Source organism: Xiphias gladius, chromosome 7 (genome assembly GCF_016859285.1).
Source record: "Xiphias gladius isolate SHS-SW01 ecotype Sanya breed wild chromosome 7, ASM1685928v1, whole genome shotgun sequence".
NCBI classification, from domain to species: Eukaryota; Metazoa; Chordata; class Actinopteri; order Istiophoriformes; family Xiphiidae; genus Xiphias; species Xiphias gladius.
In genome coordinates, this window is record NC_053406.1 from 16,357,739 (window position 1) to 16,384,557 (window position 26,819).

Sequence of the window (26,819 nt, forward strand, 5' to 3'; positions counted from 1 at the left end):
TCAGTCTTCCTCTGAGCCTGCAGCCCCCCTCAGTCCATTCATACAGAAGGGCAGGCCGGAGGAGAAAGGGCTGTCAGACGGGGAGAAACCGCTGAAGGGTGGCAGGCCGGCCAGCCGCTGTAGGTGGGGGAAGAAGGCCGGCGGGGGTCCCTTGTGGTGGTCCGAGCGTAGCTGCAGGCCGTCGCTGTGTCCCGTGCTGTGGTGATGGGACGGAGGCAGCTCAGGTGGAGCGTAGCGGATAGTGCTGGGGGCGTAGAGGCTCTGAGGGCCCTGAGGACCGAGAGCAAGGGGGTGGAAGAGGACCCGCCCTGCAGCGCCACCTGCAGCCAGTCTCTGGAGCAGCTCAAAGTCAGGACCACTACCTACACCGCCACCACTGCCCCGACTGACCACCCCTGACACAGCCCTCTCCTCACGGGGCAGTGGAGAGGACACGGACATGGCGGGGGACAAAGCAGGGGATGGGGGAGTGAACAAACCTTTCGGAGGGGCTTCACTGCTGGAAGAAGAGTCGGGGATCGGGGTGTTAGGGCTGTCACCGTTGAGACTGCTGGAGGGTGTGTGTGCATGTGAGGGTTGGTGCTGGGTGGTGTGTGAGGTGGAGGTTTGTGTGTGTGACCCCCAGCGCCCCCCGGTGGACAGGGAGTCATGTTCAGTCTTGATGCTGGGGCTGCTCGACAGGGGAGACGGGGTCACTACACTCTTCAGCTGCTGGATCACAGCCCGGCCGTTGTGCGCCCTCCTTCCTCTCTCCCCTCTAGTCGGGGTGTCTCCTCCCCTACTCTGTTTGCCTCCTCCCTCCCCGTCTTCCTGTTTCAGTCTTTCACTGTCTCCCCCCTGGTCCCACTCTGTTTCTTCCTCCTCCTCCCCCTCACTTTCGCTTGCCAGGTCCGAGGAGGCCGACACACTCTCCTCAGCGTGACGGAGTTCCTCTAGTCTGCGACGGGTTTCGGGAGGAGCACCCTCGGGGTCGGACCTCAGCAGGCGCTTCCTCCTGTCCTCCGATTGGATAGCAGCGGCAGTGAATTTCTCTCTGCCTTTAGTGTCAGGGTCACTCTTCCCCACTGAGCCCTTCACTGGTTGCGAGCCTGAGGAGGAGGGGAGGTTTTTATAATAAGAAGACACATAGGCAGGTGTTCCTGCGTTTCAGTGGGCATCATGGGAAGGTAGTAATGTGTGTGTAGCATCCTACCTCGGGCCTGTGGGGAGCCGTCGTTGGGTGAGGAGCTAACTCGAAGTCTCTCTGCTCTTATGCTCTCTGGTAGCTGCAGTAAATCCAGGGGAGTGTCGGGCAACTCTGTTCGACTGGATGGATAGATGTGGAAATGGAAAAGGAGAAAGGGAGGGAGAAAAGGTGGACGTATAGGCAAATGATCATCTACCACTTATGGCCACTTGCAGCGTTTAAAAAAACACTAGGGGACATGCTGATTTCAGTGAACACTCAGAGATGGAAACAACATATAATCAGCCTAATAACAACTCCAATAGCCAAACTGCCTCACGCCCTCCTAACCTCCACCTAACACACACCCAGGTCTTCAAACAACAGCCTTACAACACATACACAAGCAGTGACACATGCAAACAGACACATAGGCAGACCCCGCCCTTTAAGACACACACACACACACACACAGACAAAAACACACATACTATGCCCCACTCAGCAGCCCACCTATACACAGTTAAGCCCAGACAAGGAGGAGGCTGTTGGAAAATTTAATGAGCTCTTGTAATTACAGCACTAATTAACTAAAACACCATTCAGCCCCAAAATTCTGACATCCATTTGTTGTAATTATATAGCTTCAGTCCAATTAGCATTGAAATTCAGCCTACTCCTCTTGTTTTTGTCTGACTGCTCTGTAGCTGTGCACATATTTTTGTTATGTTTTTTTTGGGTTGTGTGTGTGTGTGTGTGTGTGTGTGTGTGTGTGTGTGTGTGTGTGTGTGTGTGTGTGTGTGTGTGTGTGTGTGTGTGTGTGTGTGTGTGTGTGTGTGTGTGTGTGTGTGTGTACAACGTGTACGCGTATCTTTTCAGAATATTTGCATCAGTGTCTGAGTGAATACGTGTGTGCACATGTGTATACAAGAGGGAAATAAAGTAGAGCATATTTTTTGAGGTTACCTGCGTTTGTTGTGTATGTGTGGAAAATAAATAAAGCCTTAAACTAAAGTAATAAAACATTACAACGTTGAGAGAATGTAAACTTATGCACAAACCAAGAACACGCAGTCTTGAATTTTCCTTAATCAGTTTCGAAGCCTTATAATAATATTGTGTCTGCTAATTCAGAGTAATAAAATTAAATAGTGATTAAGCAGTGGCGTATTGCTGTTTACAGACAGTTGAACAACAATACAGCACCTGAGAAGCTACTGAAATCTCTGAATGAGTGATGACTTTTACTCAATTTTGATTATTTTATACTGTGTATACTAAATAAAATAAACTGACCATTTGATTGGCCAATAAAGAAATTTAAGTTAAAAAAGTCCAAAAATTAGACTACACATGATAAAATTCTACACTGTGAAAGCTATTAAAGCTCTGGGTTATGTGTGATTATTAAATAACTTAAAAAGGCTGTTAGAATTTGCTGTATATTGATCATGATAATCGTTATAATAATTGGAAAAATTGTCAACAATAACATTAAGTGGGATTCACTGACCATGTCTGTATTTAGGGCAAAAATAAATCTCAAATCAATTTAACATCTGTAAAACAAACAATTTGAAGATGACTAACCCATTTTTTTAGTAATCCTAAATTTTTTAAATTTTCACTAATATTTATATAAAAAGTTACAAAGAACTATTAACTCCTATAGGCCCTGTAGGATGCCCCAAAAGGATGCCACTTTTTTTCACTGTTTTGAAAGTATCCTCATCTGCTTTCTCACATGCTGAAGGGAGTGAAACTCCAATAATCCCTCAGCATTTCGGCATCTATCCCTTCAAAGGATCACTGTACGCAGTATGGTGCCCGCACATATAAACTGGGTTCATATCAGCAGTCCTGGAGAACAGACCGTGGCTTTGCTGTGGTTGTACTGACCTCAGGACATAGTTGACCCAGATGACGTTGCGTTCGTGGGGGGCTTTGTGGTTGATGGAGACAGTGGCAGTGGACTGGATCCACAGGTATCCTCCTCTCCTCTGGAGCCAACGATAGTAACCTGTCACTACCTGGCCTTTCCTCAGCACTGGGAGGAGACCGGCGGAAGGTGGAAATAAAAGGATGTATAGCAGGAGAGGGACAGAAGAGAAGCTCGTTATTGGTTGGGCAGTTCACGATGATGGCAGCAGGGGGCGCATATCAAAACAGGACTGAATGACATTTCAACAGGCTCTCCCAGCCCCCCAGCTCAGACAATGTGTGGAACGCCCGGGCGGTCAGTTTCATACACAACATGTGCCTCTGGATGTGACTCACAGTCCTCGTGGCTTTGCCGAAGGTTTTCCAGGTCTTCTACATGGATGAAGTGGTAACAGGTATGTCCCACCACCTCTGCTGGGGTCAGATCCATATACTCTGAGATCCTGTAAAGAAAAGCCAAAAAAAATCAACAAACACATTTGTCTACTACACAGAAGCCGGCGACTCTTCTAAAACCACCAACTGGCAACTACTCATGAAAAAGAAAAAGAAAAACATAACTTAAAAAATATGCAATGACATACCTCTGATATCCATACACAAAAACCTTACCTGTTCTCACAATATGTGACCTGTAGGTCCATGTTTACTCGAAAGACAAACATGTGGCTCTCCATGCGGACTTCATTAAGCGTGGAAGGCGGGAGCGTGTGCGCCAGTGCCACCAAACCCATCGGTCGACGCACTGAACGCGTGGAGCCCGGCACAAGTGCTGGGCGGCAGCGGATTCGCCCTGTCACATGGATTACCTGACAAACAGACGACAACAGTATGCATTCCTTACACACAAGGCCATTCTTGCAGGATAAAATAAGAATAGGGCGGAAATTTGAATCGGTTGATACATTGCAAGGGAGTTACGCAGCCCAGGATGAAGGAAATAACAGTAACATTAAGAGGAACTCAGAAATATAACATTCACCAATATAAATTTCACATAACGACAATACAAAGTCATATTCTAAACTAATGCAGCAGCACCGGTATTACAGCAGTGAGTGCAGTAAACTGTCTGTTATGTGCAGCAGTCCAGTGTGAAATAAGGTCACAGCCATAAAACACACTGAGAACAACCACCTTGACAGTGCTATGAAACACTGGCAGCGCTAAACAAAATGACATGGGTCTGCTTGTTATTTTACCTGCTCAAGAACAAGCAGGTGAATGCTAAAAGAATGCATAATACAAGGTATGCTTTCAAATTATGATAAATTCTTTCCTCAGACATTCAGTACCTTGTATCCAGAAGACTTGACATGCAGGCCTCTTTTGGTGAGCGTGGATTTCATGCGGATGAAGAAGCCACGGTCAGGAGGGTCGTCAGCAGGAGAATGAGGACTAGACGGAGCTGCTGAGGATCAGAGCAGAAGAGGTAAAACAAAAATATCCATCCAGCAAAATTTGTCATGAATTCAATTATTTTTATAATATTTTTATTCTTTTGATGGTGCAACCTGAGTTCAGTGAGTGTGATTAAAATTATCTTGTTTTTTCTTATATTTCTTTCAGTTTCCTCTCTATAAATCGACAGAGCAATCAGTACCAGGCTCAGGGGTACCAGCCAGGGAGGAGGTGGATGCAGAGCTAGAAGCGCTCTCAGGGGCCGTGTGGCAGCCGGCTTCGGCCCTCAGATGTGGCCTGATTCCCAGCCGCTCGGCCATCTCGACATGGTCCGCCGGGTGGATATAGTCGAACACACTGCTGCCGGTCAGCTCCACCTGAAGAGAAACACATACATTGATCAAAAACAGAAGCTCAGAGCACAAATACCTGCGCATGAGCAAATGCGCGCGCACACACACACACACACACACACACACACACACACACACACACACACACACACACACACACACAGACACACACACACATACACCCACACACACAGGAAAAATCAATAGATGTTATGACAGGAAAATGAAAGCGCTGCTCTGGGTTACAACTCAACAAGGACTATGGAGGTTGTAAGACATTCCCAGACACACACACACACACACACACACACACACACACATACATTTCAGTCCAGTCTCAGAGGACTGAGTGACTACAGTATTACACAAATAAAACCAGGGGAGATAAAAATCAATTGTATTTGCTGATTAAAAACAGGTGAACTCCAAGTATCTCCAAAGGTCACATTACTATTCTTCTTCTTATTCCCCCTGTCCCTCCCTTGCTCCTTCATTCAGTTATAGTCTGTCCCTGCAGGCATAAAGAGCAGTGCAACAGCTCTATATGATCCTATCATCATAATGCATCATAGTCGCATCTCTAATCATTTAAAGGTAATAATGGCGCTGCTCTTGCATGGCATCCATAAAAGCAGCACAATTGGAGCAGGTGTGATTCCATCTGAAGCTGTATAAATGAGCGCGCGTGTGCGTGTATGTGTATGTGTATGTGTGTGTGAGAGGGAGAAACCGAAAAGGGGTTGGGGGGAGCTACAGCATGCATGCTTATACTCGTGTATGCAGCTTCTATTACATCTGTGAATGCCTGTGTGTGTCTGTGCATACGTGTGCCAATACCATTCCATCTGATAAAGCCGTAGCTGCGGCAGCCTCACACCCTTGTCTGTAGGACACAGCCATTTATTACCGGATTAGAGCCATTTACTGCAGGCTTTATGGGAGCTTCAGCAGGCCCTCAAGGACATCACAGCCAGGGAGATGAAGAAGGGGAACAGGGAAGGTGGGAGCGGAGGAATCAGAGCAATGCATGATGAGTGAACAGAGAGGGGTAAAGATGGAGGAAACCCCAACGGGGGAGGAAGGATAAGAGAAGGGATCGAGATTCTTAGTCACGGACATGGAGGGCTTAATCTCTCGGGGGATGCCCTGTTTGTTGGAATGTTGCCACCTGTAATAAAGATATTATTAAATACTAGCTCTGATAGGCGCCATATGGACTAATTTTCCTGCATACCGAAAAAAAATGTGCTACTACTAGACTTTGAAAACAAATGAAAATGGTTATCTCCTGATCTATTCTGATACATATTTCGGCATTTAAAGATACATGTTACAAAGATATGTTGGTCATTTTTACCTGTATTATGTTGTAACAGTAGAGATAACAACAATAAATACAGGAAAAGAGAGGCGTACAGCATCCAGAAAAGGTTCTTGGATGGAAATTAACCGAAGATAATAAGCCGCTGGACGACCCAACATAAGTTTACAATTCTAGTTTTAACAGCCACATCAATTCCAATTCTGAACAAAAAGTGTACATGAAATGTGTGGTCAAAAAGCATATAACGGTTTAAAGAAATAAAAAAATACATTTTCCAAGTTCTTATATGCTAAACATACATTAAGAAATTATTTTATACTACGATTTCTACATCAGAATCTCCCTCTTTTCTCTTCCTGTAAAGCTATTTAAAGTATTTTTAATGAATGCTGTTGAGCTTCAGGATGTTACAGAAATTTATCAAGTCAAGTTGGATTTGGAGTTTAGGCAGCGTAAACAAGTTGTGAACACAAAACCGACATATCATCACATTTTGAGTTAAATAGTCCGCTGTGTTCATGTCTGTCCATTTGGTGCTGAGCAGGCAGAGCTTTTCCACTGAAAACAGCTGCCTGTTGTTGAAAGTGAAACCATGAGCGGTGAGATAGGAACCAAAACAGGAAAGTTGTGGGTAAACAGCTAAACAATGCGCTGAAACTTGTTATACAACACCTTTAAGCCGAGGGGAGCTGTAGATTCAAGTGATAATTCCCTGTAGGTTCATCACGCCAAGCGACAACTTTCATATTTAATACATTGTTGTTATAAAAATAATAATTTTCTTCGCATTACCTTGTATGAAGTGATTTTGGCAGTTATTACAGTGATTAACCACAGATATCATCAATGAACTGAAGTTGGCGGTTGCAGGAAAAAGGACAAAATTAGCACTGTAACTCTCTAATAAGAAAAACAATATCAGCAATTTCTTTTTTACTCAATAAAACGTCCTTGAAATGTACTGGTCCATAATGGCTAAGGCCCGCAAAATAAATCTCCTATCTATTAAAGGGGCTACATGGAAGCTTATCAACATCGGAATCTAAGGGATAAGTGGGTTTTTTTTTTTTCTGATCCCTCTTCTCTTCCCTATGCAGACATAACACCAGCAGTGTAATTACTAGGTGCTGGATTTTTCTGTCACTTTCCTTTTGATTCTGACATCAAGACCAATTTGTTCATTATTGTTTAAAAATCAAGAGTTCGCATCCAGGCATTAAGACGCTGGATATTTGACAAGTAAATGGACTGGGTTTGGATTTCTAAAACTCCGAATGAACCCTGCTTTTGGCATCTTTTAGTAATGATTATACCGAGATGTCTGTGTCTGTCGGTCTATCTATCTATCTGCCGGTCTGTCTGGGGTTAAGGTGTCTGTATTTCATAAATAGCAAATCTTCTGCAAAGGGAATTCTTGTCGTCTTTAAACAAGGACTAAATTTACCTCTGCTCAGAACACTGGACCAGCCATCTGACAGAGACACAATCCCCTGGCCCTGTGGTATTGGAAAACAAGGTAGAGAGACAAACAGGTCCTTATGGGCCTTATCGGGCTTAAGACCCATCCGAATAATATCACTCCATCACAGGCAGGAGGGAGGGAGTGAAAAAAGATCAGACAGAAATGAGAAGATGAGAAAGAGAAGGAGCGATTGAGAGGATGAGTCAGGCTCAGACATAAAAACAGGTATAGAATGTGGCGCGAAGGGAGACGTGAGGAGAGACCAAGATCATTCAAATCCCTCTAAGTGTGCGTGTGTGTATGAGTGTGTGCTGGTGTGTATAAAAGCGCACGGCGCGCCTCCGTTTCTCTGCGTATGCGACTAGACTGTCTGTTTTTGTGTCTCCGTGCGTCATTGTGTGTCAGTGTTTGTGTGAGTAGTTGTCTGTCGGTGCATCTGCGGGAACCTGTGTGTCTGTATGTGTGTGTGGGTGTGCGTTTGTGTGCGCGGACATGCACGTATGTATGTATGTATGGCGGTGTGGTGTGCGGGGGGGGGGGGGGGGCAGTGAGCAGGGGAAGGAGAGACATGATATAAATAATAGCAGGGGGCTTTAATATGTATGAGGCATCCGGGCAGTGGTCCACAACACACTCTCAGCCCTCAGCCCTCACTGACTGATGGGAGAGCAGAGTGGGAGGGAGGGGGAGAGGGGGAAGAGGGGAGAGGGGGAGCGGGGGCTGCATACTAACCATTCCCAGATCAATTCTCTCCTCCCTCAATCTACCATCCTTCCTCCCTTCTCTTTACCCCATTTATCCCTTTCCTTTCTCCTCCCGGCCCCTACGCTTACTTCTCCATCTTTTCCATGTCTCCTCCCTCTGATTCTTCATTTTCTCCAGCCTTTGTCTCCACTCCCACCACTCCATCCATCCTTCTCTAGCCTCCTCTGCTTCCTTTTGCCCTCGTCTGCTATGTGGTGTTCCCAGGTTTACCCCCGTGCTCCCGGCCTGGAGACCCGGTGAGAAGAAAAATGATACCTGCAGGCACCAGGGGAGTGGGCGGCAGGCTGTGCCCTTGGTCAAGGTGCCTGACCTGGGCTAAGCTGGCTAAGCAACACCCCTGTCTGGGGAGCAGCCCAGGGTGTAAACCAGGGCAGAGGGGTCAGACGGGGGGGACAGGAGACGGCAGGGCAGGGGCGTTCCACAGGGGTGACATGCCCTCTAAAACAAACCACAAGTTACACTCTTTCACTAAGAACATTATTTGTTTGTCTGTCCTTCCTCTCTCCCCTGTGTCCACCTCCCCTCGAAAGTGTTTTTGTCCTCTCCATCCCAACTTTCCATTCTCTCTTTTTGTGTGCTTCTTTCTCACCATTTGTGTCCATAAACACACTATATACCCTCTCTCATATATCCTCTAACTCACTCTATCTGCCCTTTCTGGCTGGCATAAACCCTCTCCATCTCCGCCCATTCTCATCTTTTCGGGGAGGTAAACGTGGCGTTGTATGTTCAAGGTTTTGAACATAATCTTCGATCATAAATAATTTCATTAGAATGCTGATGGCTTAGGCCCTGTTTGAGTAGATGTGATGGGTTAGGCCATCTGCTCAGCTGATAAGAACAGCTCTGTTTTATTAGCATCTCCACCAAAGCCTCGGCTGCCTTGTTTACCTAGGCAATCCCAAGGCGAATTTCATTCCTACTGCACATTTAAACTCTATTTACACACAGACTCTCTCTCTCACCTCTTTACCACTGTCTCTCTTTCTCTCCTCCATTGCTCTCGTTTATTTTCTTTCTCTCTCGTAATTGTCTGTCTGGTTCTCTTTATTTCTCTCTGTATCTCCCTTTTTGTTCTGTCTTCCTGCTTCCACAACTCTATCTTGCTGTTTTGGCTGTTTGTCTTCTCACTTTTTTGTCCTTATAATTTCTATCTGTATGTCTGAGTGTGCGTGTGTGGATTATTTGTGTATGTGTCATTGCCAAGTGAAGACCCAAGAAACTCTTGTCCTTATCTGGCATACATATTGAATTCACGTCAGCTTAATGGATAGGTTTGGATTTTTTTCAAGTCTGTCATACATAGTACAACACTCACATGCCCATATGTTATTGGCTGTTGTATTCATTCTTCCTCTCCACATTAGCTGTGAAGTGATCTCTTTCCAATGTGACTCAAGTGTTAAGCTGGATTTATAGTTCTACACCCCCAGCACGGCAGATGGTGGCAACTGAGATGCCACATGGAGACTGCAAGAATTGTGGTCAGGCCACACAGGCTGCTTATGTTTTCGCTTGCAAGTTTCCTATGCTGGTGAAGATTGTTGATAGTGAACATAACATTAAAGAGTAACTTAACACCCCCTGAAAATCTTGTTTTTGCTGACCTCTTGAGGTCTAACTTCGCTCCTTGCTGCAGTGATGTACAGGTGTACTCCAGGACCTTGTGACATCACTGTTGGGTGTGGTTACAGGTGCCATTAGAAGGCCTTTTTCTGACCAACCAGAACCAGCAGGGATGCAAGGTGTGGTCAGTGGTTAAACAGGCTTAAAACTTTTAACCAAAGAGGACAAAATAACACTCTTTTCGGCCTGTCGTTTGGTTATTCTTCAAGACTCCACTGCAAACCTGTTTGCCGTGATTTCTGCTCTGTATCATAGTGAATGAAAGAGTGTAAAAATGATTTCACGCAGTAGCAATTGCAGTAGTCTCCCATGCACTAATAAAACAAGAATGCAAACAATGTTATTGTGGGTATATAATGAAAGAACCATACGGACTGTACAATACATATAAATACAATAAATCCATCTGGTGTTGCATTGGCACCATCAATGGTCGAAATGCAAGGTACAACTATAAAGAAAACCTATGTTGTAGGTGTTTATGGCAGGACTCCTGATAATCCCTTGTGTCAAGTATAAATTAAACATAACAGATGGGGGACAAAAATTTACAGTCCTTATTCCGTGCAATAATGCAATTTAAAGTTCAGCTGAAAATATTTTGAGGCTCCAGGAGTCTGAGTTAGACAACTCAAGTACACTTGGTCCTTGTAGTCACATAATGTCTACGTCATTAACTGGAAACAAACATAACTGTGATGCCAGGAAGTATCCCTCTGCCATGGCTTGGCAAAGAATGCACTGTTCATATTATATCCATATATTGGAGCTATTTCATACTAAAATGACTAACTTTGGAAGACACCAACTTCGTTTGTCTGCTCTGCATTACAATGCGTCTGTACAAGGACTGTGTATTTTGTTCCCCATCTCTTACAGTGTATTCACGTCAGGAGGGGACTGCTTCGTAGCCAGTATAGACAGGGGGAGGATTACTGTGACCAATTGCATTTTCCACATATGGTCTGTGAGTGTTGTACTAAGACAGAGAGTAGAAATATCCATACTTATCCTTTAATACTGCCAAGGGTAGATCCTCAATAACAGCAAATTTCCACATTTAAAAAAAATACTGAATTAGTTCTATTATTGTAGCACTAACTTTCCTCTCTCTCTCTCTCTCTCTCTCTCATGCTGTACTGATTCTTCTTACTTCGAAACATCTCTCTCTTATCACACCTCTCCTCCTTTCCTCCCCCTCTCTTTCTCTCTCCAGCTGTCTCTATCTATCTTCCCATCCCCCTTGGTGTTTTTCCCCCTCCCTACAATCAATGTGGCTTTTAAGATGCCTATCGATTTGTTCCCCTAGACAGGCCCAGCGCGCTGGGGCGACACTTTGATTGCTGGGCCAGTAATTACTGTTATTATTTATGCATCTGGGCAAAATGGCAGGACTTAACATTCACAGTACAAGAGGCCACAGGCAATCAACAGAGGTGAGCACCTGGAGAGGGAGAGAGGGCGGTAGAGAGAGGTAGAGAGAGAGTTGCATTGCCCCCATGAGAGTTGCACTCCAGAGATGAGCACAAAGAGTGCAGTCAAAGATATTCACACACACAAACACACACACACTCATGGGAGGGGATATGAAAGCATAAGGAGAAGATAGTCACATGTGTGCAAATGCACTTGTATACAAAGGATTATTCTAGAGTGTGTGCGTATGTGGGTATGTGCGTGTGTGATGAGGCTGTCTTACCTGCGAGAGTCCCAGATAGATAGAAACTGTCTCTGAGATGTAGAGGAACCGTCCCTCCTGACTGACCACAAACACAAAGCCATCCAGAGACTGTGCACATAAAAAAAAAAACCCACATCACAACCACCGACAAACACACACACCCACACGCATACATATAAAGGCAAACAGAAACAAGACAGACAAATTAGAGCAATTAGCGTGTATCGAACAAATTACAATGAGCTAGAGAACAAACAACCCGTCACCCCTCGGCCTCTTCTCTTCTCTCAATTCACAAGTGCACTCACACACGCACACACTCACACGTGCACACGTACACACACACACACATGCATAAATGTGAACAGACATGAAACAACTCCCATAGATGCAAGCTGCAGCCACACACAACAGCTGTCAACAAGACCTGCATTACTAAACACACACAGAAAGCAGCACAGAGACAAAAATGCCACATGTGCACACACACGTACACACTCACACACAGTCAGACATTTAGAGAAATACATACACAAACATACATAAACAAATAGCGTAAAGAGGCATGAGAAACTGATCTTATAGGCCAGAGCTGTTTCAATCAACGGTAATAAACTCAGACCCAAACCTTCGCCCTGCATCTCCGGCCACACGCACACACGTAAACACACACCCAGACACCAGTACAGATATGGACAGAGACAGAACCAGAGTCATTATAGCCAGCAGTGATTCTAATGAGAAGTGAAAGGTATACAGCCAGCCCATTAGAGAGGACGGCTTCAGAGAATAATATTAATCGTCATAACAAGCATCCAGGAGCGAGCCGACACAGCCTCAGCCTCACACACACACACACACACACACACACACACACACACACACACACACACACACACACACACACACACACACACACACACACACACACACGAGAGAGAGAGAGAGACCAGGGCCACTTTGCTCTAGAAGAATGATTGCTATTTTGGTGGCCCAGTGCTTAAAGTGGCAGTGGTAATTTATGCAACTGACACATCCAGTATGCAAATGGGTGTGGGGCGTCGTGTGTCGTGGCGAGGAGAAACCAGCCGCCTGAATGTCGGAGAACTAAAGTGCAATTATCAGGCTATTACAGAGGGAGGACGGCTGGGAGGAAAGAATCATACAGTTTTTCTGGAGCGTTAATTTGATTTCTATCAGCACCGTTCCCTAAGCCTCCCTTTTTAAAAATGCCAGAGGAGAGCAGACATATGTAACATTTCTTTGTTTTACAACAGCCCTCTCACTTATAAATTCTCAGCTTCTAGTCCCTCATCTCTCTCTCTCAACCTGTTCCCACTCCTACCTGTTTCCTACTTAATCCTTCCAAGTTTTTCTTTATTCCTCTCTCCTCTGGTTGCTCTCCGAGCCAATTTTTTTCTCCCTCAGCCTCCTGCTAGTCTAAAGTACAATCTGCAGTTTTACCTTCTTCACACTTCCTCTGAGTCTTTGTCTCTACATCCCACATTTCGTCATCCCTGCAGCCCTCCTGCCCTAGAATCCCCCCCCTCAGGCTCCATTCATCTGTCAGTGCAAAAGGGAGGCATTCTTTGGCAGCCAATGATATCGTCCGAGCATCTGAGGTTTATGAGATGTGTGTGTGTCCATGTGTGTGCATGTGCTAGGGGTTTGCGTGGAAATGTAAATCTCAGATCGAGGGAGGGGAGACTTGAGCTGACACAGACTGTGGTCACGCACAGCAGCGACAAACTGTAGCAAAATGCAATCACTTATCAGACAAATATGTTCTGTCCATCAAAGGAGACACTTGATCAAACTGACCTTGTGATCTATCCTGACAAGCAAAAGTTTCCTTACATACGCCTAGCTGTCAAAGAAAAGCGTAAACAAATTTTAAACTTTTCAGAAGGATTAAGTGTTCCTTTATGGACTGAGAATATTCTCCTACTTCTCAAGCTAAATAAACCATTTAAAAATCTACTGGACAATCTAAGAAATGCAGACACTTATTCTCACAAACCCACTTCAATGAAAACATGTCAAATACATGATATTAAAACATGTAGTTACATGATATCATTATAATCATTAAAGAGGAAGAATGAAGGTGTGGATGCTGTGGTCTTTACCTGCAGGAGGTGCGCCCCTAGGTGCTGCTCAAACATGTCAGTAGCCAGAGAATGAGATGATCGTCTTACTGCAGAGAGAAAGAAAAAAAGAAGAGCAGATTTAAAAAAAAAAGAAAAAAATCATCAATAGACCCTTTTCACAGCAACCATTTGTCACAGACACTTGTCATAGAAGGAAAGGTACAGGTGTTGGTAATAACATTAACACTGGTTCTGTTCTATTCAGGTGTCCCAGTAAGACATGACAGTGAGCCAGCCTGCACAACACCAGGACCCTGAAACCGAAGCAGCTAAATGGGAATCAGCTATAATTCATTTTCCTATTTACACCTGTGGTTTTCCTACTGTGACATGTCAAAATGTCTTCTATGCAGATCGCCAATAATGCTGACAAACTTCTGTGTTTGAAAGCTTTGACAGTAATGGTCAGATAAAGCCATTGTGAAAGGACGATTTCAAGCTCCCTGGTCACTCTTGCCAGTGACATACGAATTTTGTCTCGCCATTTTAGGAACAGATTTCAGACATTTCCTGTCAGTAGCACAATCCACAGAAGCCACTTATTTGCCCCACAGTTTGATAAATACATTTCTCAGCATCTGTGAAGGAATTTTGCTAGGTTATGAACTAAAATGTAAAAACAGTTTTGGGGGCACCTTTGGGGTTTCAGGCTTGGTTTGAGACCCAGTGTGGTCTTTTGTTGCATGTTGTTCCCCACCCCTCTCTCCTCTGATAGTCTGTCATCTGTCAATTGTCAACTCACTGACAGAAGCATAAAATGCCCCAACAAATACTTGTTTAACTCGTCTTTGAAAAGTGATGTATCTCGTAAACTGTGTGGCTTGTTTTATTATAAACCTAAGCTCAAGTTTCTGGATAAGGAACTAACTATAAGATGTGAAAGAAAAATCCAAAAAAGCTGTGTATTGTAACTCTGTGGACTATAACAGGGACTTAGGGGATGAGGAAAGTAATATTAATAAAGTTGGCAGTTACTCCACTTTCAGATTGGGTTAATACAGCTTCGTCATATTGGTTATTATACAAAATGATCTGTAAATATGACTTTTTCTCCAGTGAGGTTTGTAATAATGTTGCATCTCCATATCGTTTTTAAATCTGGACTGAAATGAAAATTGAAACCTGAACCAATAATGTCTGAAGAATCAACCAAAACGGTTGTGTGTCTAAAACAACTGAACATAAGGAGGGGTGCTATGTGACGCACACCGCTCAATCACCGCCAGACACACAAACAAACGCACACGCTCATAGTGTCTGCATCGCCACTCTTAATGCATCCCAAACACTAGCTATCAGAGCTGCTTCAGTGCCAAAGTGGTGCTGTTTACCAAGGCAATTACAATCCAAATAGAGTTGGAGGTGGTTAGGTGGGAGGGTGGGGGGTGGGCGGCTGAAGATAGGTACGAGAGGAGCAGAAAATGAGAAAACACTAAGGAAGGCGAGAGTGATCACTTTCTCCAAAGCAAATGCAGACGCAAGGGGCCGCAGTGACGTGGAAGATTAATTTAGCAATCAGCCATATTTATTGTTTTATGTCAAAAAGAGTATGTGATGGTGTGTGTGTGTGTACCTGCAAGAGTGTGATTGCAAAAGTGCGGACCATATACGAGCACTAATCTCACTCCAACGGGGCTGCTTTTGAACACCATGTTCCCTATTTGGCAGAGACAAACTCCGTGTGTACACAAAATGCGTGTGTATGTGTGAGTGGTTGTCCAAGAGCATATGGATGTGTGCATGTGTCTGTGAGTCTGCGTGCGTGACTTTAAGGATCATCGGATATGTGCGTCTGTGTGTATGTGTCGCTGCAAGGCTGAGGGAAATCAATGCACGTTATGACAGGAAAATGAAAGCGATGCTCTGGGTTACAACTGAACACAGAGGGAGGGTCGGAACACACACGCACACACACACACACACACAACAAACACACAAACACACACACACACACACGTATATATGGCCCAGCTGCCTAGTTGTGATGTGGGTTCAGTGAATAGAAGAGGGAGGCATTACATTAGGGCAATAGACACACACACAAACACACACACACTTTAGGAATACACACAGCAATGAATTCTCATGTACAGAGTACACAGCAGCAACATTCCCGCCGATTAAACAACACAAATACCCGCGCGCACGCACAAACTCACACACACACACATCCTCACACACACACATAAATACAGACTTGCCGGACAAAGCCACAGTCGCATTGTGAGATTGGGTTCCCCCTGTGTGACAGAGTGTGAATATAAATAAGGCTAGTCCATTCAGAGCTATGAAAGGGGGTCTGGTGCTGGGACCCTTCAGCCTAGCCAGTCGCTGCCTGGAGGGGGATGGGGAGCCCATCTCACTCTCTGCCTGCCTGTCAGGCTCCCTTGTGGGGCAGCGATGGAGCTGTATCACTGGGGAGTCTGGAGGAAGCAACACTCATCATGACTGTATGAGAATGAATGAAAGGATATACAAACACACTCACATAGTGATATTAGTTTGTGATTGTTTCAAGACTGAAAGGCAATACATTTAGAGTGTGTGTGTGTGTGTGTCTGTGTGTCCTGAGTTTCATGCCACAAAACCCTGGAGGCGTGAAGTGATGGTGGGATCAGTAGTACTGAGTAGTGTCAGCAGGGCGAAGGAAACACTGGATGTGACATGAGGCCAGGAGGGCTGACGGATGAGTCTACACACACAGACACACACACACACACACACACACACACACACACACACACACACACACACACACACACACACACACACACACACACACACACAAACAAATACACAGAGGACCATTTATTAAAGACTGCCAGGGTACAATAGGGTGGCCAGGAAACCAAAACACTGGACCTGGTGTGTGTGTGTGTGTGTGTGTGTGTGTGTGTGTGTGTGTGTGTGTGTGTGTGTGTGTGGACGCTTGCACAAACGTGTGCTCATGTGAAGAGAGAGAGTCTCACAGCGGTGTTGGTATCTCACCCTGAGAACAAAGATCCTTCTGTAGTGGTGCTGTGAACCCCTACGTCTACGTGTGTGTGTGTGTGTTTGTGTGAGTGAGGACCTTGCGCCATTCTGTTTTTTTATCCTTAAATAGTATCAATTCTGTAAAATCTAGCCTAGTTATAAATTAATATAGTGGGTGAAAATAAATCGTTCATCGTCAGTCATTTAAAGGATAATTTCGGTTTTTAAAAATTTGGGGTTTTTTTTCACAATTATGACCCACATTCCTATTGAGAATAATAACACTGTCTTCAAATCTGGGAATGTGTATTGCAAAGCCTCTTTGCTATCCTACATACATGTGCATTTTTGTGCACATGCATGATAGAAAACAAAGCAGGGACCCACTGATAAAAACATTGCTTAAAAAATCCACAGGGTGCCTTTAATTTGAGGGTAAAAATTGTAATATGTGTTATTATTTTATTGAATCACGACATAGTTAAGTTATTCAAGTGAGAAAAAACTACCCGCCAGGCTCTGAATGAACCATTTACAGACAGAGGATTTTGGAAGAACTAGTGGAGATCTTTTCAATTTAAAATAAAATAATAGATACTACATTAAAGTGACAAGTCTCAGTTTTAATTTGAGCAGGTTTATAGAAACATGTGTGTGAGAAATATCCCTTTTTACACAAGGTGCATAAAGTCTAGCGGTTCAAAAGTAACTGGACACATGGCTACTAAATGCAGCTGTGTGACGTTTCAACGTTAGTTTACACACACTCTCACACTGTCCAAATACTAACGGTCTGGACTGTAAGTAACGGTACTCAGTTGGACAAAAATCGAATGAGCCAGGACTCTGTACTGTCGAATACTGAAGCACCGGCAAAAAGGGATTATTACAAACTTTTTGACTTGTACACACTTGTGGTTTTACCTCCAAATAAAGTGGATTAGATAGTCTTGTTTACAACCTGTCTGACTGTCTGATGACTCATTCTTTGTCCTGTCTGACTTAGTTTTTGCTTTGTGGCCATGTTCCCAGATCTCAGCGATTACTGTACTGACAGTCTTATCATAGAAATAGCGGAGAAAACCAAGAAAATAAGATTCAAGTTGTAAGAAATTGGAATTATCTTTTAAAATGGTTTATGCGAATATACATTCATCTTTTGCCCTTTTGTTTCTGTGTACATGCATGTAATATGTACATATGTCTGTGTGCAGACCTGGAAGCAGACCTGTGTGTGCACCTGGGATCTTTGATTGCACCTTCCTGTCACACTCCCATTTCATTAGCTTCCCAGGACTCTGCTGCTGCGAAGTTTAATTTCATTGTGGGAATAGGAGACAGAATGGGACGGTGCACGATCGGATACGTTAATTATATTCTGACTCGCAGGTCAATTCTCAGGGTCTCCCCAGCGCTCCACGAGAAGAAAAGATAGAAATTTCATTTGAATGATTTTCATTATACCTCTGTCTAATACATAATTTAGTCCCAGTTAAGTCCCTGAGTGTTGGCCACATATACATGAACACATACCCAAATATCCCCCTACCTACATGCATGTAAGCATACATACACACACACACACACACACACACACACCATCTTCCTTTCCTCCCCCACAGTGTCAACCTTTTTAACCAGGTTAAGATGTTGCCATGGGAACCAAACAACTAACAGATGCAGTGAACCCCTCTTTCTCTCTCTCTCAAGCCCCCCCCCCTTCTCTCTATATTCTTATCCTTCTTTGTCTCTCAAGTTTGACTCTGCCACTGTAGTTTCACCCTTTCAAAACAGGAGCCTGATCACCTGCCAAGTTGTTTACTACCATCCAAATGTGACGTTTCAGCTTTTAGACAGACAGAGAGAGAGAGAATGACCCTAATCGCAGCGTCCTTCGCTTGCGTAATTATCTTCTCACTCTGACATCTATCCCTCCCTTCTTCCCTCCATCCCTCCTCTATCTCCTTCCGTCTCTCCTCCGTCGCTCCCTCGCTCCTTTTGCGGTCGAACATAATTTGAGTGCAATTAACTTCCCTTAAAAGCCCCGGCTGCTTTAAACGCTGTGAATTAAAGGGGAGCCAGACGCAGGGAGAGGGCGAAGAGGCGGGGGGGAGACGGAAGGGAGGTGAGAGAGACAGAGGCAATGAAAGAGAGGAGAAGAGGGAGAGAGAGGGGGCGAGAGGAGGCGGAATGAAAGTCAATGTCACCAACGCTGGGGAGGAGAGAGGTGTGTTTGACCTCACTAACATAGACAGTAAAACACTTCAGCTGGCCCTGTTGCGGGCAGTGAGTTGTCATTGTACTGTACCTTATAAAACACTGAGGGCCCCTTCAGCTTCCGTATTGCACCTGGTAAAGACTGAGTTGCTACAGATTTGTGGAGAGAGAATTTATGCACTCAAAATTTTTATTGATTGATTATAGATAACAGCTTATCATATATATCTTGGGTTTAACGAATATGCAGGCTGATTACCCACTGCTTCAAATATTATGATTATCATCTATCATTATTTTTAGTTTTATTAGTACTATTATTCACCCTATTACTATAATTATTCATTTCATTATTAGTCTCATTATTGTTACACATCTTTACGTTATATGTCTACTGTGCTATGCCCCCCCACCCCCCAACCCAGCTGGTCAGGGCAGACGGTCGCCCACCAGGAGCCGGGTTCTGTTCAAGGTTTCTACCTGTTAAAAGGGAGTTTTTCCTTGCTGCTGTTGCCAAGTGCTTGCTCGTGGGGGAATGGTGGATCTCTGTAAATATAACTATAAAGAGTAGGGTGTAGACCTGCTCTACATGAAAGGTGACCTGAGATTAGCTCTGTTATGATTTGGCACTATATAAATAAAATTGAATTGAAATGAATTGAATTGAATTGATTAGTAACAAAAACTTCAACAGCAGAAATGCCTAATACTGTATACGTTTGAGCTAATTTATAAACCTATTTGGCATTAAATAGTTTGTCCATCAGAGAGCAATGTAAAATGTCCCTCTCTGGGCAAATCTTGGTCACAGTTCTTTAATTACCAAACGTATCCGTATCTCCCTCATCGAATGTGTTTTGTTAAAAAAGGAATCGTGGCCAATATGTCAGTATTGAGGTTTTTCTTTTTCAAATTCTCAAATATCAATATTGATATTTGCCTCAAAAAGCCAACACTGGTCCGGCTCTACAAGAAACACAAGCAGTCAGATGATTAAACAGGTTTTGAAGAGCAGCTTAACAGTGCCAAGAAGTCCTTTTTTTTTTTGCTGACCTCCAGTGGTTCAACTTCTCAACTTGCTGCAGTGATGTAGACGTGTACTCCAGGGTGTGTCAGTGCACTGTGACATCATTGTAGGGATGTGGTCATCAGTGCAACAGAGCCCACTTATGGCCATCCCCAACCACGCCCAAGAGTTTTGCCAGAGGAAAAACACACTTCAAGCTTTTAAGACAAGAGGGTTTTAGCCTGGTGTTAAGTTAGTCTTTGAATAAACCTTAATCTTTTATTATAATAAGGTTTGTTTAAAGAAACCAAAGGTAACAGTAACATTATTAGTTAAACTTACGTCGATAATAGCTATTACAGTTTACAGACTGACTTTCTGATTCATGTTTGATGAATCGGTTTGACGAATAGGTATGACGAGTACAATGTTGTCATAACCAGTAGAAATGATACCCAAAGAAATAAGGCGTCTGGTAAAAATAAAACGGAATTATCCTTTAAAAAGGCATGGAAATAGAAAAAAACAAAACTGTCCCCCAAAGTAAAATTTACTCAATATAGAGAGGTTTTGAAATATAAATGATTTCAAATAAAAGGGTTCAGTCCTTGAATGTGCTGTGCAAATAGTCGCACACACACACACACATACACACACACACACACACACACACACACACACACACACACACACACACGTGGGAATGAACATCATGGGTCATTTTACTTTTCCTCCCTTCAGCCTTTCCTTTTCGTTTGCTCCTACCTTCCATAATCTGTCTCTCTCCCCCCTTCTTTCCCCCCTCTCCTACTCTCTCAATCTCTCTCTCTCTCCCTCTCTCTTTCTCTCTGTGAAGGTCATGCAATTGATTTTCCTCTGTCTATTCATTTTTCAAGACTGGCTTTGAAACGTGGGAAGCAGACAAAAGCCACACCGGCCCCTCCCCTTCGCTCCATCCCTCTCCTCCATCCTCCACCTTCCTTCCCTCTCCACTGCCCCTCACCCGTCCCAAAACCCTCGGACAAGAGGGACTGTGGAGGAATGCAACCTCCCCCCACCTTCCTCTCTCTATACTCCTCTCCTTCCTCCTTCCACCCCTCTTTCTCCCTTTATTCCTTCTACATTTGTCCCTTCCCCTCCTCTCCATCCTCCTCTCCTTTTCAGCTGGAACTCTGACCACATTCCACTAACGGAATTAAAGTCATGCATCACACTTAAAACCCTGCCAATGCATTGTGGGTAGACTTGTTCAAACTGATGTCCAAATTAGCATCGCATTTTCAGCCTTGGCCCTGCTGAGACTGTGTGACCTGCTTGTAAAAATCTCCAAACGTTTAATAAGATACACACATATCAGATCCCGACCGAGTGGAAGAAATGTTGAAGATAATTCAGACCATAATACCGTCCATAGCTAGCACATTCATTGTGTTTGCCAAATGCTTCACAATTTTCCATGACCTTCGCGCAGCTTCTGCAGTGTTCTATATATTTACAGTTATAGTCCAGATTTGTACGAGAAGCGCTTCTCATTTTAAGTGTAAGCAGCGTATCTTGCATCTGTACGTGCAGCTACTACCACAACTACTTGTGCACCTGCTTTTCTAAAGAGCAGGTATTTTCTATCGAGGACAAGGAAAGCCTGGAACACTGAGGCAAAACCATTCACTATGTGTAGAGCACAGTCAAGGCCACGGCTGTGTGTAAGCGCGCTAGTGTATGGATATCACTCAGACATTGTGCAGCGCTGCTAGAAACCTCAGAAGTTTCTAAGTACCAACAAGAGTTTATAACACTGAATACTGAAAACTGTCACATATCAAAACTTAGAACTGGCAGCTTGATGAGATTCTTATGCTGTGTCTCATTTGCTATGCTACTTACCTAATGTGTACAGTATATACTTATACTAGTTGTCATACCGCCTTATTCTGTTTTTGCAGTTGAATATACAAAAAAAAAATCAACGTACCTTACCTAATCATTGTACAGAAAATGATATAAATGATGACAAAATGAATGACGGCTGTATTCCATTTACAGTGGCCGCTTCAGCTTCTCAGTTTCTTCAGGCTCTTTCTGGAGCTGTCTCACCACCTCCCACAATTTCTATACATTTTTTGAACTTGTGCACAGCACCTGCATTTCTTCTGTGCTTTGAATTGTAGAACAACCACTACCAACAACAGGACAATCAGCATTTTTTTGATAATGGATAATAAAGTTTTTTGAGTAAACTGAATTTTGCCATTTCTCCAGTATGAATACAATAAAACCCAAAACTTGCTTACATTACCATTTAGTATCTATTTAGGTAAAATTCTTGTATGGCTTCTTGTGTTAAGACACTATTGAACAGTCATGCACTGAGAAGTTTGGTATACTTTGTAAAGAAAAAAAACATGTTTATATTCCTCAAATTAAAGGTGTATTCAATCCCTCGGTAAAGTTGAAGAACTCACAAAAGACAGTAGATGCCGAAATATTCTTTATAGTCCCTATGGGTCAAGTTCCAAGAAAAATGAATCCTACATTTCCCATAATGCAACCGATATCATCTTTTCATTACAGAATATATCTGGCAAATGCCATGTCTTTCAAACTCTACACCCCCAGTATGTAAATAAGGGTTTCTGCTATAAATTTTTAGGCTCCAAGCCTGCAGAAGTTACACATGTTCAAAACAGATGTTATACTGTAAACTGTTTTTGAATAGATAAGTACAATAAGCTGACCTTTATGTGTAAAATCAATGGAGTGCCCCTTTAAGAATTTTGAGAGGATTATCGTTTTGGTATCCGTGCTTAAAGTTAAATGCTGTACCTAGCTTAAAGTTAGGTATTGATAATGAGTCCAATTTACTATAGCATTTAAACCATTATATCTTATCAGGAATGTGCGGTGAGTATTGTGGTAAAGCAAGCCACACAAGTCACACACAAACATGTTATTAACATGACTGTTTTTTTCACATTTTTCAAATTAAACAAGAACAGGAATGAACACACACACACACACAAACACACACCTCTAATTGTACTGTAGCTGCATCATTTCCCCTCAGTAATAGTAGCAATTAGACGGGCTGTATAATTACACTGTCCTCGTTATATAGTTAATTTCTGTAATTACAAATCGTACCAATAGTTTCCTCCCATTTTGTGTATCATCTATCTCCCTCTCTCTCTCACACACACAAACTCAAATACTGACAGACACACGCAACACACACAAACAACCCATAAATTCTATTCATAATCACACTAGCCTATAGAAAGTCTTTGTATGACTATATGCACATGTATGTTTACAGGTTTGTGACGCATACTCACATACACAGCAGCAGCAATTAGGGTTGCTAATAGAGGACTGGATAATTGTCCTGGTCCGAACTGAATTTTTTGTGGCGTGGGGTGTCTCTGTGGGTGGGAGTAAGTGGGCAGATCAGACTGCTGAGGATTGCTTTTGATTGAGAGAGAGATGTGAGTTGAAAACATTGGATTTCAGCAGTTTGTGTCCATTGGCAACACACATCCGCATATTAATGTCTGCTGTATGATTTTGTTATAGGTTGAACCCCATGAATCCTCAGCAGAGAAATGATCTATCATAGCCATGATTCGTTTAAGACTGAATACTTGCACTTGCATGGAAGGTTTACACAATTAAAAATATTCCCTACCAGGGCTGCAAGATTTTAAAAATACTAATGTCATGAGACCAAGTCTCATCCAGCCAAAGAAAAGTTTGCCCAGATACCAATAAAAGGCCCCATTTTTTTTTCTAGTATTGAGATTGTCATGTTTTATGCAATCATTCACTAATATGTAAATTTAATTACCCAACATGAAGGCCCACTCAAATTTAAGTGCATTGAGTCTAAAGTATACTGGACTCAGCCCATAATTTTTAAATCCCCCAGATTGCTAAAACCTCAACTAAGAGGAAGTACGCACAGACATGACCTTAGTTTTCTTAGTAGTAGCAACGTCCCTGTTTCCTCCTAACTGTGTGTTCAGGTAGAATGCAGAACAAATTGTAGTGGTCCCTTGATTGCATCAAAAGTCAATGGAGAGATGCGCAGATTGACACAAATACGTAACCACACAAGCTGACAATATTTCAATTTGTGTGAAAAGTTTGCACGTATCCCGAGGCTTCATGTATCTGCTTCATAAACGCACAAGAGACAAGAGGAGATACAAGAACAAGAATTTCTGGCGTGTTCTGAAAGCAGTCGGAGGCTGAGCTGAACACAAATCACACTGACACACACAGACATTGTTGGTGCATCTACAGCTAACACACAGTTGGTACATTGGGTGTTTAGGGGGATTAAACACAAATGGTCCAGCTGTCAAATTTGTGCAAATGAAGTGAGGTGAGAATTTGCTTTGATTTCTGTCTGAACACAATTTTAGGATCGTTTTTGGATATGGAAACTTACTCTCTTCAGTTCTAAAAAGGCAGTTTTACAAAAGCAATGAAAATATACCTTCATGCAACCTGAACCTAAGTGAACCAATGCAGTTTGCTTGGCAGTATTTCTTTGCAGTAATCCTTCTTTTTAGGTCTTTCCCTTTCGCTCACCTTTGCTGCAGTTGCTGTCGCCCTCCAGCAGAGGGCTCCAGGGCGGGTCCCCCTGGCTGGCAAAGGTGCGCATGTGCAGGTAGCTGATGGTCAGCCGGATGACGGAGGCTTTGTCCAGCTGGCTGGTGATGGCCCCGGGCAGAGGCAGCATCTTAGCCAGCTCAAAGAACTCGAAATTCTCCTTCCCCCGCCGTGAACGAGCCGCATTGCGAGACTTCTCTTTACGCAGGTTCTGGAGACTGAGGGGGGAGGTTGTATTAAGGGTGGAAAAGACAAGGGAGGAAAGTGGTGTAGAGGGGGACAGAAAGAAGTAAAAAATGGAAGAAATATATAAATGCAGGGAGGAGAAAAAAGGAACAGAGGGGCAGAGATAATAATCTAAATTAGCACTGTGTAGGATGGAAGAAACTGGTAAGGGGTTTCACATAATAGACACTTACTGACAACCTGTTGATTGATTCATGCTCTGTATAAATGACCTGAGCATCAATCTAGAAAACTAATTTCATAAATACATATGATGGTAATGGCTCCTGCAATTCAAGTGAAACAATCTCCATTCTGACCCATCTCTTGCAGACTGGCCTGGTAATTACAGACAAACCCCCTTCTTCTATCTGGCAGAGCAGAGTCCTAATAATGCCATTTGCTCCAAAATCCATATGTGCACATGCGCAGGCACATGCACACGCACACGCACGTACATACGCAAACACACACAGAGTCTCTCGTTGCCTATCTCTTTCCCTCCCTCCTTCCCTCTCCCTCTCTCTCTCATCTGGTCCCAGCCTAGTGAGCTGAAGCTGTGATTGAGGGATCAATAGGAGAGGGAGGGGCAGAGTGACAGAGGGGGGCCGGGGCTCAGGTAGCCTGTCTCTCTGATTGGGTATTGACTCTCCTCAATGAGGCCTGAGTGGTGGAATTATGTTGTCACAGCCACTTCACAATTTGTGTTGGTGCTGCACTGGAATAAAGTGTGTGTGTGTACGTGTGTGTGTGTGTGTGTGTGTGTGTGTGCGTGTGTGTGTGTGTGTGTGTGAAAGAGAGAGAGAGAGAGAGAGAGAGAGAGAAAGAGAGAGAGAAAGAGAGATTGAGAATTAGAGCTAGAGGAGAAAGAAGAACCAGCCTTTCTCCCTCGTGTCTGTGTTGTTGATTCTCATCCTAAGAAAGTACACTACAAGTAGTGTGTGTGTGTCTGTGTGTGAAGGAAAGAGAGAACAAAGAAAAGGACTGCACATAGTGTGCGTTTATATCTTAATCAGCTGACACAGCTGCTATTACACTGCTATTCTCTATTAAGTTTTTCTGTCTTTGTGTGTCTGTGTGTGTGTGTCTGTGTCTCTGTGTGTGTGTGTGTGTGTGTGTGTGTGTGTGTGTGTGTGTGTGTGTGTGTTGTAGACTCATGCTGCCAGCCTCTGTAACATCTCATTATTATACTGCCTCGACCCCAGCCACCGAGAACAATCAATACACACACATTGATTCTGCTTAGTTTTTATATCCGCCTGTAAATGACTGCCCATTAATAATTCTAGCCAAATTTACTTAATCTCCCAGTAAGGGGAGGGGATTCACAGCTCTGACAGGATTGGCAGGTGAGCAACAAAACAGGTAATGTGTAGCACCTTGTGGATTCTGTCCCATTGATAGGAAATTCTTCTTCGGGCTCTCAGTGTGTGCAAGGGTGTTAATGTATGCTTTCACCTTGCAGCAATTAATTCATGGGCATGCACGCAGGCTTATACAGTATCAGCCTGCGTGTGTGTGTGTGTGTGTGTGTGTGTGTGTGCGTGCGTGTGTCTCACCAGGGCAGGGTGGGAGGCTTGGCCAGTAGTCCTTGTAGGAAATCCCACTCCACACTCACACACTTCCCCTCGCTGACAAACGGCATGGTTGCCATCCTTCTTCCAATCACGCGCCAACGCCACTGTTAACGAAGGCTCTGATTGGCTGAGGATGTGACAGACTCGGACCTGGAGATCCATGAGAGATTGCAAAGGAGGAGCAAAAAGAGACAGAGGAAAAATCACATAAGGTTGGTTCATTGACCCTTAACAGCACATATTGAATGTCTGGGATGTTAAATTTAACACATTTTTTAATTAGAAAACACGTTTCTATCAAAATTTATTGCATAATTTATTTCTCAACAAAATACTTTTTAA

The 26,819-nt window shown here is 43.6% G+C and overlaps 1 protein-coding gene across 1 annotated transcript; it reads right to left on the bottom strand.

The window, feature by feature from the left end:
* On the bottom strand, nucleotides 1-26,554 carry npas1 (neuronal PAS domain protein 1). Its single transcript, XM_040131353.1, has 11 exons — nucleotides 26,460-26,554; nucleotides 24,655-24,893; nucleotides 13,848-13,915; nucleotides 11,737-11,826; nucleotides 4,710-4,884; nucleotides 4,402-4,514; nucleotides 3,719-3,915; nucleotides 3,443-3,549; nucleotides 3,065-3,212; nucleotides 1,192-1,305; nucleotides 1-1,096 (listed from the first exon to the last, which is right to left on the bottom strand). Exons 1-11 carry the CDS (start codon nucleotides 26,552-26,554, stop codon nucleotides 1-3), a joined length of 2,442 nt encoding a protein of 813 aa, XP_039987287.1.
* Nucleotides 26,555-26,819: the final 265 nt, after the last annotated feature.

What these genes read in the sequence shown, in the direction of transcription:
- npas1 (XM_040131353.1), bottom strand. Translation starts at nt 26,554, where the DNA reads ATGGCAACCATGCCGTTTGTCAGCGAGGGGAAGTGTGTGAGTGTGGAG. An exon ending in CGACAGCAACTGCAGCAAAG is followed by an intron (nt 13,916 to 24,654) that starts GTGAGCGAAAGG and finishes TTCTCTCTGCAG; the next exon opens with TAAGACGATCATCTCATTCT. An exon ending in GGCTGGTACCCCTGAGCCTG is followed by an intron (nt 4,515 to 4,709) that starts GTACTGATTGCT and finishes GATCCTCAGCAG; the next exon opens with CTCCGTCTAGTCCTCATTCT.